Source organism: Bos mutus, chromosome 3 (assembly GCF_027580195.1).
Source record: "Bos mutus isolate GX-2022 chromosome 3, NWIPB_WYAK_1.1, whole genome shotgun sequence".
Lineage (NCBI taxonomy): Eukaryota > Metazoa > Chordata > Mammalia > Artiodactyla > Bovidae > Bos > Bos mutus.
This window is the reverse complement of record NC_091619.1, coordinates 24,733,662-24,749,975: the sequence shown is the minus strand read 5'-3', so window position 1 is coordinate 24,749,975 and position 16,314 is coordinate 24,733,662. Positions and strand designations below refer to the sequence as shown.

At 40.9% G+C, this 16,314-nt stretch overlaps 1 protein-coding gene across 1 annotated transcript in view; it reads left to right on the top strand.

Annotated features, from left to right (window-relative positions):
- PTGFRN (prostaglandin F2 receptor inhibitor) overlaps positions 1 to 16,314 on the top strand; it is an 80,408-nt gene that overhangs the window by 59,209 nt on the left and 4,885 nt on the right. The window contains exons 7-8 of the mRNA XM_070367427.1: positions 10,045 to 10,152; positions 15,667 to 15,972. Of these exons, the coding sequence (XP_070223528.1) occupies positions 10,045 to 10,152; positions 15,667 to 15,972 (414 nt within the window). The remainder of the gene's footprint in view (positions 1 to 10,044; positions 10,153 to 15,666; positions 15,973 to 16,314) is intronic.

The following is a 16,314-nucleotide window of genomic DNA, read 5'->3' as shown; positions in this document are numbered from 1 at the left end:
CCATGGACTATAGCCCACCTGGCTCCTCTGTGCATGGGATTTCCCAGGCAAGAACGCTAGAGTAGGTTGCCATTTCCTTCCCCAAGTCATCCTTCCAACCCAGGGATTGAACCCGAGTCTCCTACATGTGCTGGAGGATTCTTTACCACTGAGGCAACAGAGAATATACTATACTATAGTATATTTAGTATTTAAATACTATACTATGGTGTTGGGTTGGCCAAAAAGTCCATTCAAGTTTTTCCATAAGATGTTACAGAAAAAACCCAATCAAGCTTTTTTGGCCAACCCAATATTTATACTACACTATTAATATAAATGCATAGTATATTCACAGAGTTGTGTGACCCTCACCACTATCAATTACAGAACATTTTCATTACAATCAATAGAAACCTGCACCCTCAGCTGACACCCTCAGTCCTCCCCCTCAACACCCCCGACTCTGCTCCCCAACCTCCTGTCCCCTGGCAACCACTTATTTCGTTCTGTCTCTATAAACTTGCCTATTCTGGACATTTCACATAAACGGAATGTAATATAGAGCTTTGTGTCTGGCTTTTTTCATGTAGCATGTTTTCAAGAGTCACCCACATTGTAATATGTATCAGTACTTTGTTCTTTTTATTTTTTTTAGTATTTTTTCTTTTTTGTTCTATGTCTATATTTTTTTGGTTGTACCTTGCAGCTTGTTGGGTCTTAGCTCCCTAACCAGGAATTGAACCTGTGCCCTCAGCAGTGAAAGCAAGAATCCTAACCATTGGACCGCTAGGGAATGTTGTATATATACATTAATGTTAGAGAGTTGCAGCCTTTTATTTAGTACCCAGAGAATGCCAGTAATTTAACATGCTATCTTGGTAAATGTTGCTCACAGAGTTTTAACAAGAACAAAAATAAATGTAATAATTTCTGTGTCATCTTTGGCATGTTGTAAATTCAAAATGTTAGCTGCTTTTTCTTTTTAGCAGCACTGAGAGGAAAAAAACAGTAAAAAACTGTAAAATGCAGTTCTGGATTTGGTCTTACATGAAAAATGTAGTACAATGAAAACTTGAATGTCAAAAGGAACAGTGCTTTAAAGAAGAAAAGGAGAGTTAGTTGCTCAGTTGTGCCCAACTCTTTGCGACCCCATGGACAATAGCGAACCAGGCTCCTCTGTCCAATGAATTCTCCAGGCAATAATACTGGAGTGGGTTGCCATTCCCTTCTCCAGGGGATCTTCCCAACTCAGGGATTGAACCCAGGTCTCCTGCACTGCTGGCAGATTCTTTACCATCTGAGCCACCATTGAAGCCTGCTTTAACTAAACCATTTATAAAATAAATGAGATATAAACTCCTAGTCAGAAAAAGAAAATATCATTGTCTGAATATTGGGGACCTTTCGTTTCATTTGCAGCTTTAAAGTTTTTAAGTACCTGTGAATCAAATTTACACACAACTTTTACTTAATGTCATTTTTGTCTTGAGAAATGCAAAATAATGCCAGTAAATACATTTTGTATATCAGAAAATAAGTTTAGAAATCTCAAAGTGCTTGGAAAGTGTTAGCAAGACTTTTTTTTTTTTGGTGGCTATAGCAAACTGTTCTCTCTGCATAAACCTGTGTAACTCACAACTACAAATACCACTGATTGTTTTTTAAAGAATCAAACACAGGAAAACCACATATTCCCTCCTTTTTGTACTTGAGCATTTAATGCAAAATAAACTCTCATTAGCACTTCATTTTTATGACTGAATAATATTCTATAATGTGAGTATACCACATTTTATCTATTCATCAGCTAATGGACATTTGAATGTTTGCAGTTCTTGATTATTCTGAGTAATGCTGCTGTGAACATCTGGGTGCAGATTTTTGTGTGAACATACTACCTTTACTTTGACCCTCATTTATTCCCCAAATATCTATTTATTTCTTTTTGGTTGTGCTGTGTCTTTGTTGCTGTACACAGGCTTTCTCTAGTTGCTGAGAGTGGGGGCTGCTTTCTAGCTAGTTGCCCTGTGTGGGCTTCTGACTGTGGTGGCTTCTCTTGTTGCAGAGCGCAGGGTGTAGGCGTGCAGGCTTCAGTAATTGCAGCTCCCCAGCTCTGGAGCACAGGGTCAGTAGTTGTGGCACACAGGCTTAGTTGCCCTGCAGCCTGTGAAGTCTTCCCAGGCCAGGGATTGAACTCATATCCCCTGCGTTGCGAGGCAGATTCTTAACCACTGGCCTCCCAGGGAAACCCAACCCCCTCATTTTTAAAACAGATCAGTTGACACACAGCTATATCAAATCCTTCAGGGAACATGGCAGAGTATAAAGATAAGAGGGAACTGGGCCTCTAGAGGGATTAAATGACTTGCCAAGAGTGAAAGATTCAGAGCTAAGACCCAAGTTTTATCCAGCTCATAGCTTTCACTCTTTGAGGTCCCTAGGACTGAAGGTGGTAGGTGCTATTCTTGGTCTGATTTATCACAGCAATATTTCCATACACGAGTGAGTATCCCAACCTTGGGCCTCACCTTTGCTTTTGGACTGGGAAAAGATTTCCAATTAGTCGAGTCTCCACAGCTGTGCTGGTATGTGTGACTGTGTCTGTCAATCTGCTTTGTTAAGAGTAATTATTAGCAGTGTTCATCTGTGAGAGGGTTAATTAAAACAGGAGCATTTTGGTGTCTGTTCTGAATGATTTATCTTTGGTAAGTCAAATGTTTTTATGCCTTAAGTTGGGAAGATCTACTTTTTTTTTTTAATAGCATGCATCAGTTCAGTTCAGTTCAGTTGCTCAGTTGTGTCCAACTCTTTGCGACCCCATGAATCGCAGCACGCCAGGCCTCCCTGTCCATCACCAACTCCCGGAGTTCACTCAGACTCACGTCCATCAAGTCAGTGATGCCATCCAGCCATCTCATCCTCTGTTGTCCCCTTCTCCTCCTGCCCCCAATCCCTCCCAGCATCAGAGTCTTTTCCAATGAGTCAACTCTTCTCATGAGGTGGCCAAAGTACTGGAGTTTCAGCCCCAGCATCATTCCTTCCAAAGAAATCCCAGGGCTGATCTCCTTCAGAATGGACTGGTTGGATCTCCTTGCAGTCCAAGGGACTCTCAAGAGTCTTCTCCTACACCACAGTTCAAAAGCATCAATTCTTCAGTGCTCAGCCTTCTTCACAGTCCAACTCTCACATCCATACATGACCACAGGAAAAACCATAGCCTTGACTAGACGGACCTTTGTTGGCAAAGTAATGTCTCTGCTTTTGAATATGCTATCTAGGTTGGTCATAACTTGCCTTCCAAGGAGTAAGCGTCTTTTAATTTCATGGCTGCAGTCACCATCTGCAGTGATTTTGGAGCCCCCAAAAATAAAGTCTGACACTGTTTCTACTGTTTCCCCATCTATTTCCCATGAAGTGATGGGACCGGATGCCATGATCTTTGTTTTCTGAATGTTGAGCTTTAAGCCAACTTTTTCACTCTCCACTTTCACTTTCATCAAGAGGCTTTTTAGTTCCTCTTTACTTTCGTATTCTCAAATGGAAATGTTTCTTATTCATCTGTGTAATTCATTAAGCCCCTCTGACAAATCTATGTGTGTTTCAGCAGGTAGATAATTTAAAATTTTTTGATTCCCAATCTTATTTAGAATATCAAAGTGAAGGATCATCACTTTTGAGTTTAATACTGAATGTTTTCACTAAATCTGCCAGTTAGAAATTTCTAAATGTGTAAAATCATACTCACCTATAAAGATTCAAGTGTTAATTGAATCAGTACAATGAATGCAAGATATTTGTTGAATTGTACTTATATTAAAGGTAAACTAAATCTTAGTAAAGTTTATTTTATTTTAGTTTATTTTGTATTATTGTAACTTTTTATAGTGTATAATGAAATAATCTTCTGGCATCTAATAATCTCTTTTTTGTTTTTTGTTTTTTTTTAATTTTTTAATTGGAGGATAATTGCTTTACAGTGTTGTGTTGGTTTCTGTTCTGGCATCTAATAATCTCTCAACCTTTAGATTAATAAAGAGTGAATATTGATTTTAAACCCTTGGAATTAGAAAGAACAGAGAGAATACCAAGTGTCCCTTATTTATTTTCTAATAATAGCTTTTGAAATAAGGTTAATATACCATAAAATTCACCCATTCAAAATATCAATTCAATGGTTTTTAGTATATTCACAGATATATATTGTACAACCATTGCTAGTATCTAATTCTAGAACTTTTTAATCATTCCAAAAAAGCACACTCTGTACCTGTTAATAATCACTCCTAACTCTACCCCTAGCCTCTGGCAACCACTATTCTACTTTCTGTCTCTATAGATTTGCCTTTTTAAACATTTAATATGACTTGAAACGTATATGTGGGCTTTTGTATTGTCTTCTTCTCCTGTAGCATTATGTTTTCAGAGTCTATCATATTATATCATGTATCAATAACTCATTCCTTTTTGTCGCTGAATAATATTCCAGTGTGAGAATATACCACATTTTGTTTAGCTGTTCATCAGTTGATGGACCTTTAGATTGTTTCCATCTTTTGGCCATTATAATAATAATATGCTGAATAAATGTTAGTGTACAAGTTTTTATGTAGACATTAAGTTTTCATTTCTCACCTAGGAGTGATGCTGGGTCATAAGATAACTCTTTAATTCTTTGAGGAATTGCCAAATATTTTTCCAAAGCAGCTGCACCATTTTGCATTCCCACCAGCAATGTGTAAGGGTTCCAATTTGTCCTTATTCTCACTGGTTAGTTATTGTTATTCTCTGTCTTTTTTTTTTTTTTTTTAAATTATAGCCAACCTAGTATACGTGAGGGCTTCCCTCGTGGCTCAGTGGTAAAGAACCTGCCTGCCAGTGCAGGAGACATAAGAGATGAGGGTTGGATCCCCGGATCGCGGAAGATCCCCTGGAGAAGAAATGGCAACCCACTCCAGGATACTTGCCTGGGATATCGCATGGACAGAGGCCCGTGGCAGGCTACAGTCCATGGGGTCATAAAAAGAGTCAGACATGACTTAGTGACCAAAGAGCAACAACAAGTGTAAATGAAGTAGTATTTCATTGTGGTTTTAATTTGTATTTCCTTAATGACTGTTGATGTTGAGCATCTTTTCAGATATTAATAGTTTTCGGTCATATGTGTATCTTCTCTGGAGGGATGTCTTTTCATACCATTTACCCTTTTTTCATTGACTTTTTTTTTTATTGTTGGCTAGTGGAGCTTTTCGTAGTTTGAATACAAAAGTCCTTTAGCAAAATATGTGATTTGAAAATATCTATTCTGTATGTAGTCTTTTCACTTTCTTAATTGTGTCCTTTGAAGCACCCAGGTTTTTAATTTTGATGAAGTCCAATTTATCTATAGTTTATTTTTGTTGCTTGTGGGTTTGGTGTCATATCTAAGAAACCATTGCCTAATCCATGGCTGTGAGGATTTACACCTATGATTTCCTCTAAGAGTTTACGGTTTTAGCTCAAACATTCAGGGCTATGGTCCATTTTGAGTTAATTTTTGTCTGCGGTATGAAGTTGGGACTCTGCTTTATTCTTTTGTATGTGAATACTTAGTTGTCCTGACACCATTTGTTGAAAAGTCTATATTCTTTCCCCCATTGACTTTGGTACACTTGTCAAAAATAATTTAACCATAAATAAAAGGATTTATTTCTGAACTTTCAGTTCTATTCTGTTGATCCTTGTATCTTTTCCTGTACCAGAATCTCATTGTTTCATTACTATAGCTTTCTAGTAAGTTTTGAAATAAGTGTGACTCTTCTCTGACTTTGTTGTTTTTCAAAACTGTTTTGGCTTTATGGGCCACTTGCATTTCCAAATGAATTTTAGGATCAGCTCATTAATAGCTGCATTTTACAGATAACTGGGACTTTGATAGGGATTGTGCCAAATTTGTAAATCAGTTTGGAGAGTATTACCATTTAACAATATGGTTTTCTAATCCATAAACATGAGATGTCTTTCCATTTATTCGGGTCTTTTAAAAATTTTCAGTGGTGTTTGTAGTTTCCAGCATACAAATGTTGAACTTCTTTCATTAAATTTGTCCTAGGTATTTTATTGTTGATACAACTGTAAATTAATTGCTTTCCTAATTTCCTTTTCAGGTTATTTATTGTGAGTGTATAGAAACTGAACTGACTTTTATAAATTGGTCTTATATCCTGCAACCTTGCTGAAATTGTTTATTAGTCCTAATAGTTTTTTGTTGTTGTTTTTGTTGGTGGCTTAGGCTTTTTAAATATAGGACCATATCATCTGCAAATAGAGGTAGTTTTACTTCTTATATTCAGTTTTCCTTAATGCCTTCTAATTACTTTTCTTGCTTAATTGTCCTGGCTAGAATCTCTAGTAAAGTGTTGAACAGTAGTGGAACAAGTGGACATCCTTGTCTATTTCCTGATCTTGAGGGAATTTTTCCTGTTAAGTACCTTTTACCCTTAAGTATCTTGCTAGCTATGGGTATTTCATAGACAGCAAATATTGAGTTGAGGAAGTTTTCTTTCATCCCTAATCTGTTGAATGTTTTATTACGAATTAGTGTTGGGTGTTATCAAATGCTTTCTCTCTGACTATTGAGATTCAGATGAATATGTGGGTTTTGTTCTTTGCATTATCTGTTTTTATTGTCTATAGGATTTTATTCCATTTTGTTTTGCATTTGTTATTTGATGTTTCTTTAAAACTATTATGAGAAAGAAGGGAGACATAAAATCTTTTATATGTATTTCTAGGTGAGGAGTGGGTATTGAATCTATTACTCAGTTCTTTAAATCTCATCATAACAGATAAAATCACTGTAGCTTACAGGCTGAATAGACTGCTTAAGGTTTTTGCTTTATTGAATCCAGGGAGTTGTCATGGGCTCACAGTTTAATTAAGAGGAGCTGCATCAAATCTAACACCCAGCACATTACAGTAGCCCTGCATAGCTCCACGAGAATATTGACTTGATGCTGAAGAGCTTTCACTTCCTAAAAATCATCGGCACACAGTAAAATACATGTAACAGAGAGGTCTTTCCTGGTACCCACCTTTTTGTCCTCTGTTTTCAGCACACTTACCTGTTGGTATAAGGACCATGTTCCCCAAGGGGCCTTACTGAGTTGTGACATCTTCTGACTCAAAGTATCAGGGGTTTAAATGTGGTTATATGGTTTAAATGTGATGATGTTAAATATTTAATATTTGATGTTAAAAGAATAATAATAACATTTTTCTTCTTAATGGAGAAGTTTGAAAATATAATAAAATACAAGGAAGAATCACCCAATCACCCTTCATCTTACCAGAGACTGTTAATTAGTGGTATTTGTTATCTTAGAATTTTTCCCTTACATGTTTTCTTCGTGACTTTGAAATCAGGCTGTATATGCAATTTTATGACCTGCTTTCCCCCACTTTAACATTATAAGATAAGCATTTTCCATGTTATAAAAAATTATAGGTAAATACCAACTTTAATGACTACACCTGCTAGAATTTGGCTAACCACTTCCCTACTGATGACATGCAGATGGTCTGCAGTTTTGGCTTTCACAGAAATACTGTCCTTTATAGCCTTTTCTTAGGGGCTAGAGTTGGAGCATGGTTTGTGTCAATGTTTGTGTTTAAAAGTTAAGTGGTCCGTGTACTCTACAGATAGGAACCTGGGGACATGTAGTGGCCCTAGAAGTTCACTTAGATTATCTGTGCCATAATCTGTCATCTGTGAAGTTAACCAGACACATTCCCTCACAAAAGCAGCATTACCCAGAAATTGACCACAATAAAAATATTTCTAAGCCTGGGATAATGACCCGTATTAACAGTGAGTTGTTGATTTCGTCCGAAGGAAATCCACTGCTGTGACCAGTTCACAATGCAGGCCTTTTCCTTGGTCCTCGTCTGTGTGGTGAGAATGGCACAGATCCTCTGTTGTTCCCACGGCCACGAGGAGAAACGAGAACTGTAACGTGTGATCCAGAAGGCATGTTGGGTTTCTTTGGAAATGTAAAGGAAAGAAAGTGAAATTTGTCCAAATTAGGTAGGGAAATGTGTCCAAATAAGGTAAAGAAAATATGTCCAAATTTCTTAGCTGTTTCTAATTAAGTAAAGAGGAACCGGAATCCACCATGAGGCTCTCCTTGTGTTTTATTATCTCATGTTCTCTGAGAAGGCGCCTGGAACACTTTAAGAAAGCCCCATAGTATAGTTCTATTTTTAACCATGAAATTTCGAGTCAGAGAAAAAAAACGTAGTCCCCGTTGCTCACCATGGTTGCTACTAACCTGTCCTCACAGATGACCATAAATGGCATGAAGTCCCCCCAGTCATCACCACTGAGCCAACTCAGACAACGGGCTTGATCCTTTCCCACCTCACTGCTATAAACAGAGCAGATCCAGGGTGGTAAGGACCTGAGCAAACCGTGGCCAAGAGCCCAGTTACTTGAGGGACATGATGCCCAGAAGTGGGTAAAGTTTCCTTGTCCTGTTCGCTTTCATCCCATTCCCTGTGTCTTGGAACTGCCATTCTGTTGGGTTCTCCATCCCCTAGGCCCAATCTGAGTGCTCAGCAGAACCAACCAGAGCTGTCTGATGCCTCAAGGTTTCCATGTTCTACAACCATCCTTCACCTTTCTCCCAGCAAACACAGATTACTCATGAACTCCGTGTTAGAAAAGCCCTCTGTTGAATTCATCTTACTACTCATGTTGAAATAAAAGTATAGGCTTTTCAATTCTTTGCCTCATTGGTTCACATGACCTTTTACTCTCTTTCTCACAGTCATTTCTTTTGGATGTTAAAAAGTACCTTTTCCTTCCTGATAATCTGATTGTAAAGGTAGCTACATCTGTATTCTTAGCTTTGAATGAATTTCAGAATCAGTGTCCAGGGCCATCTATCTTTGCTTTCAAGAAAACGCAAGGGAAATCCCATAGCATTGGTATTCTGGAATCATCTTCGGGCTTGCCTATTCCTAGATGTTAGAATTGGGATATGGTAACTGTTAAGCTCTTAGGATCAGATTAGCTTAAAGCTGCTTAATAATCTCACCTAAAAAGTAAGCTATCAAAGGGTTAAAACCAAAGAATGCAGTACCTAGCCCCTCTCTCTGCCTCAGGAGGGGATTGGAGCCACAGATTTCTTCCATACAAGGCATACCTTTTTTTAATATAAGTCATTTATTTGTGCCTAGTAATGAAACAGCCAATGATAATTATCCCTACAGCCAAATGCATCCAACTGACTGTGGTAAATATTACTAACTTCTAGCCCTAAATTATTTTTATTTTACCCTTCATATTTTCTTGTCCATACGTATGCTCATTACCTTACAACTTACAGCAGTGAATCAGTGATACTGTGAGGAGTCAGCATGGTTTGTGTAGATCCATCTTCTGGCCTTTGGGAGAAGTAAGGGGGTCATTTATAAAAGTAAACTGGGTATTGAGGGAGAATTCCAGTGAAGCAGGCAGGGACAGGTCCTATCTGGGTGGTATTTAAAAGGAATTTACAAGCTGCCTCCGTTTCCCCCAGCAGAGTGAAATCGCCTTCAGCCGAACCTTGTAGCAACATCATCATTGTTGGCTTGCCCATCTCCCTACTGGATGTCAGCCTCGTAACAGCAGGGCCCGATGCCAGCACCCAGCACAATGAAGCTACTCAGTCTGTTGGGACCAAAAGCGTCCCTGCCTTAGTCCCAAGTGCTCTGATCTCTGAGCCACTCTGGCCTGGAAGTGAACTGTGTGGAGCCAGAAACATCCCTGACTGTACCAGGATGGGAGGTGGGGTGGTCTTGAAATGAGACAGTGGTTGGAATCTTAAGGTGAAGCTCAGTTGGAAGTAGCTTAATTCATGTCTCTCTGAAAAGAAGAAAAACATCCTTAAAAACCTATTTTGTGGACTTAAAAACCTGTTTAGTGGATTTCTAGCCCAGTTCCAAGGAAAGGGAGCCCACATTTAGATGTACATTTGTGCACCAAGAATGGGGTTTGAACAAAAGTGTGAAAGAGGATCATGAAGTGATGTTACTTTCTTCCAGGTCCTATATTCAATGCCTCTGTGCATTCGGACACGCCGTCGGTTATCCGGGGAGATCTCATTAAATTGTTTTGCATCATCACTGTCGAAGGAGCAGCCTTGGATCCAGGTACCTCTCTCCATCCTTTCCCCTTCCTCATACTGCTTTTCTAAGTGTTTCTCATATCATCCCTACTGTGTTACAAATGTGAAGGTCGGGGATTGGATTGGCTATTTATTCCCAAAGTGCCTAGCTCGGTCCTTTGTATTCAGTAGATATTTACTGAGGACTTGTTAAAGTGGATGCCACTATCTGTTAGATGGTTTGAAAACACAGCTAGACATTTGAATGTAAGTTCTCATGGTGATCCGGTGGCCACTTCAGGGGCTAATTCAAGCTGGTTTGCAACCCACTGGAAGAGTCCAGCTCCCTTCCATTTTGTCTTTCGTTTATTCCTTCAAATAGTTATTGAACTCCTATAAACAGATGCTGTTCTAGATACTGGGAATAGAGAGGCATGATCAAAATATTCTACGTCTTCTTTCATGGCGCTTGCAGCCTGGTTTATTAAACAGACAAGAAAGAAATCACCATATATGTAGTATCAGATAGTGATTAACACTTGAGAAATACAAATCAGAGTAAATGAGTGGCAAGTAACCAGAGTATGCTATTGCAGTTTAAACTTTTAGGAAATCTTTGTAAATCTTTTCTCTGCAGAAAATATTAGCAGGGCCAACAGGATGCCCAAGAGTTGTGGGCCAGCAGCCTTACACCTTTCCTGCTTGGCCCCCTTAGTATGAGGTGCTGTGCTTCTCACTTAGATCCTCAGGGTTTGAAAGAATATTAAATGTATGCAGGTGTGTCTCTGCCTCCTACAGAGCCTGTGGAGACCCTGACTCCCTGCCTAGGGGCCGCCCGTGCTCTGACCTCTGGTGTCTTGTGCTGCCTTCTCCATCGTAGGCAGAGCCTTGACCTCACACAGATTAGCACCTTGAAAAGGCCAAATTGTGCAGAGCTCACTGAGTTCTTTGCGGAGACCACTGGACATGTGGCCCTGGGGTGGAAATGAAGCAGGTCTTCGTTCTATGTTAAGGGCAAGCTGTCCGTAAACTGAGGGTGGGCTGTAGTTGATCTTGTGTGACCAACAGGAGCAGAGGCCCGGGCCTCCACCCGCTGAGGTCTGACTCCTGCATGGCCCCCAGCTGAAGGTTCACGTGTGTCTAGCTCAGGGTCAACAAATCTCTCTGTAAGGGACCCAGGTAGGGAGTATTTTCAGTTTTTTTGACTCTGTGGGCCAGATGATCTCTGAGGCAGTTACTCTACTCTGCTGTTGTAGAGGGAAAGCAGCCAAAGAGAATAAACAAATGGGCCTGGCTGTGTTCCAGTGAAACTTTATTTACAAAAACAGGTGGTGGGCTGGCTTGACCTGCAGGCTACAGTTTACTGAACCCTGCACAAGTTGATTGATACCAAAATTGACTCTTGTCAGGAACCTAAATATGATTGAGCTTTAGAGGGAAAAAAAAAAAAAGGAGAAGGGTTTATGGAAAACATAAGAAAAGGAAAAGGGAAAAAAAAACCATCCAAAACAAAGATCAGTCAGCTCTGTCCTCTGGGGTCAGGAAGGAGCCAACGCTCCTGTGGAGGCTGCCAGGAAAGGGGGAGCAGGGAGGTACTTTGCAAAAGTTGAAATGATTTAATAGTATTTTTGCCTCTAAAGTTTATTTATAAAAAAAAATGTTTTTTAAACTTTTTATTTCGTTTTGGTGTATAACCAATTAACAAGCAATGTTGTGATAGTGTCAGGTGAGCAGTGAAGGGACTCAGCCGTAGGTATACATGTATCCATTCTCTCCCAAACTCCTCTTCTCTCCAGGTTGCCACATAACACTGAACAGTGTTGCCTATACTATATAGATGGTCCATTGCAATATTCTTGCCTAGAGAATCCCATGAACAAAGGAGGCTAGTGGGCCACAGTCCTTGGGGTTGCAAAGAGTTGGACATGACTGAGCACAAGCCACCTAGGTTCTTGTTGGTTATCCATTTAAAATATAACAGTGTTTATATGTCCTCCCTAACTATCCCTCCCCCACAATCCTTCTGTTTATAAAAAATTTAAAAAAAATGTTAAGCTCATTTATAAGTATACAAAAATGTAACATTTCAATGTCTTTCTCATAAATTAATGGGTCACCAATTGTGCCCTTAACATAAGTCTTTCCCTCCAATGTAATTTCAAAAGCTATAGGTAATTGCAATGTAATTGCAAAAGCTATAGGTAGCTGTTATCTTACACATCACAATTTTCCAGAACTTTGCACTCTTGGACTACATGGGTAGAAGATTCTGAATAATTAAACACAAGTTGTGGTTTCATTTTTCCTCATGTTTCCTATGGGCTGTGAAGGAATTCTCTTCTGGAAAGGACATGTGGCCCAAGTGGGCTGAGTGCCACCGCAGCGGGAGGGGTGGAGAGGATCACAGCTCTTTAGAGGCGGGGTCTTAAGTCAGATTCCCTAGAAGCAAAGCCTGAGACAAGCGAGCGAGTGATTAATTGAAGATGTGCCCTCAGGAGGAACCATGAGGGACTGAGGGAATCAAGGTAGAACTAGGAAAGAAGCCAGGCAAAGATCTGAATTCAGAACAAGTGTAACTCCCTATGGGTTGCTACAGAGCATGGATTATACCATAGAGTGTGAGTGACCTTGTTGAGCTAAGGCTTTTATACCTACCCTCCCCAGTCGTTGGTCATGGTCCACAGTGAATGGCTGGGGAGGGGTAGCGTTTCTTCACCTCCAGGGGTGGCTCTCCTGGAGGTGGCTTCTGTCAGCTAAGGACAGTCCTCTGGAGAAGGTTCAGGTGTGAGAGCTTAGCAGCCGACCCCTGGAGCAGTTGGGGGCCCAGCGCTCCAGCTGGTCAGAGCAGAGTGCCAGGAGCATCTGCTGCAGACGGCAGTGCCCTTCCTGTCAGAGCATCTCCTAGTACAGAGTGTGTATGTTGAACTGTGGAGATAAGGATGTTCATGGTGGCCACCTTTTACTGTGCACTTACTACATTCCTGGTGCTATTTTAAGCATTTTATACAGCTGACTAACCATGGGTGCTATTGTAATTTCCTTTTAGAGAGGAGGCAACTGAGTCACTGTGAACTTAAGTGACTCACCCAGGTCACACAGCTGATGAGAGCTAGGATTCTAGCCCGAGTAGCCTGACTCTACAGCCTGGCCACCATACTGTAAGGCATAGCGGGACAGGGGTTAGAGTCCGGGCACAAGTAATATGGACACAGCTGTGACTCTCTGCCTTCAGTAACACCCAGCGTCTGCAGGTGACAGCCGCGCTGAGCTGGTTTTCACTGAGGGCCTGGGAGTGATCTGCTGTGCCCAGGCACTGGCCAGGATGTGAGGACACTGACCACACGCCCTCTGCCCTCCGGGAGTGGGTCATTTGGCAAGAGATGGCCTGCATGCTGGGAACAATCAAAGGTTTTGCTCAAATGCCTTGGTGGATTGATGGGAAGGAAAAAAATGATGTTTTGGTGCCTCAGAGTAGAGAGCTGACATCACATGTAGAGTTGAGATTTGCCTGTGGCCATTAACAATATTCTTGCCTGGAGAATCCCATGGACAGAGGAGCCTGGCAGGCTACAATCCACGGGATCGCTGAGTCGGACATGACTAAAGCAACTGGGCACTTAACATTTTTATTGTGAGTTGAAAAGGAATTATCATTTGAACAATTTTGTAGAAATTCTCACTTTAGGGGAATCCCTTGGTGGTCCAGTGGTGAGGACTCCATGCTTAACCACTGCAGGGTTCTATCCCTGGTTAGGGAACTCATATCCCACAAGCTGAGAGATGTGGCCTCCCACAAAAAAGAAAAAAATTCTTGCTTTTAATTTTGCTTACATTCTTTTTCTCTGTGTAAGCATCTGAATATGATTTATTTGCCTTATAATGTGCTTTTTGAGGTTATTAGTGTATTTTTACCAAATGGATATTACTTTTTGTTTAATAAAAATTGTGTCATTTAACATTTGTATAGAAAGTCTTGTCAAGTGAATTTAAGATAAAGCAGTGTTTGTGGCCCGCTTTCTTGCCTGCTGGGTGACTCTCGGACCTGACGCAGCTGGTGTCACTTGGTAACTGTTAGAAGAAGAGGTCAGAGGCTTAGGATGTGCAGTCTTATTTCCACGTTCGATGAGAATTACCACTTGTGCCAAAGTCATCTTACTCTTGTGCCCACATTAATTTATTTGAGGCTGTTAGAACCTTAATTTTGCAGAGTACTTTACGATTCCACAGCATTACTCACTGGGACTGTTAAACCGTGTTCAATTTTCTCAGCTTGACATTTTTTTCCTCTTGTTTTGAACTTAAGCACTTCAGGGGGGAAAAAAAATCACAGTGAACGATAAAAATCTAAACTGTTTACAACTCTCCATTTTGTACGATTCATTTTATTATTTTTTTTCCGTTTTTCCCTCCAGTTTTATTAAGATAAAATTGACATACATCCCTGTACAGGTTTAAGGTACACAGCATAATGATTTCACTTATATACATCATGAAATGATTATCACAATAAGTTTAGTGGACATCCATCATCTCACATAGATACAAAAAAGTGTTTTTTTCCCCTGTAATGAAAACTCTTAGAATTTATTCTCTTAGTGTTCATATACATCACGGAGCAGTGTTAACTATCGTCATCATGTGTATACTACATCACTAGTATTTATTTTCTTATAACTGAAAGCTTGTATCTTTTTTTTTTTGAGCCAATTCAACATAAATAAGATTTATACAATTTTCACACAACACTAGAATACAAATTCTACTCAAGTTCCCATAGACTATAAACTAGGAGACACTGGAACATATCCAGGGACATAAAACAAGGTGCAAAAATTTCATGATCTAAAGATACTGAAATCATACAGAGTCTTTGAACAATTCACTTTATGTCCGTATTGTCGCTTACGACTAGTGACCTTCCAGTCTTGGGTTCTTCTGCCTGAAATGCTGAAGGGCCTTGCTTTCTTTGGAGGAGAGAGCATTCTATGTCACCACACACAAGCTTTCCATCCCAAGTTCTGTAGAGGAGACATTTTGGGGCTGTGCTCCTTCAGCTGGGTGGTGGCAGTGGCCTGGTTAAAAGGGTGGATTCTGCAGTTGAACTCCTGGGTTAAGCCACATGCTTTGCAACCTCCCGGCTGTGTGATCTCAAACAAGGTTAATGGGTCCCTCCAGAGATTAGAAAATGTGACCGCACCTTCATGTATGGTTGTTGAGAGGATTCGGGGACACCTAAGGTCCCCAGAGCCGTGCTGGCCCCCAGTCAGGCTGCACGTGTGCTAAGTCACTTCAGTTGTGTCCGACTGTTTACAACACTGTGGAGCGTAGCCTGCCAGGCTCTTCTGTCCATGGGATTGTCCAGGCAAGAATACTGGAGTGGGTTGACGTGTCCTTCTCCAGGGGATCTTCCCAACCCAGGGATCAAACCCGAGTCTCTTATGTCTCCTGCATTAGGCAGGCGGGTTCTTTACCACTAACGTCACCTGAGGTGTGTTATCCATACATGGAACTTCTTCTGCCTGTGCCACTGATCCCAGGGTTTTGGCTTGGTCATCCGTAGACGACATGGCCTTTGACGTGTCCTGGTTTGCCGTGCACTCTTTTGGCCTGGACAAGGCTCCCGTCCTCCTGTCGTCACTGGATCGGAAGGGGATTGTGAACACGGCCCAGAGGGACTGGAAGAGCAGCCTCAGCCTGGAGCGCATGAGCATGCTGGAATTCTTGCTGCAAGTGCATGGCTCCGAGGACCAGGACTTTGGCAACTACTACTGCTCCGTGACTCCGTGGGTGAAGTCACCCACAGGTTCCTGGCAGAAGGAGGCAGAGATCCAGTCCAAGCCCATCTTTATAACTGTGAAGATGGATGGTAAGAATGACACACAAATAACCTTCTCAGTGTTTGGGGAATGGCTTCTCCGCGTGCTTTGCCACCGCTGATGGGATCCAGGTTCTCACCCTTGAGGAATGTGCCTGCTTTCTCTCTAGCCTGGCTCAGGCGTGTACCCAGAAAGAGCACACTCAGCCCTTGCTGTTTTCCCAGCTTAGGTACCGGGTGTGCTGGAGGCACCACTGGGAAATGATTTTTTAAACTTACTGGACAGATTTTCAATGCATTCTGTAAATTCTAGACATAGTCGCTTTGTTGTATGCTAGGGTTGGCACGGATTCTGCCAGGCAGAGGCAGAGAACAGCATCGAGAGAGTGGGTC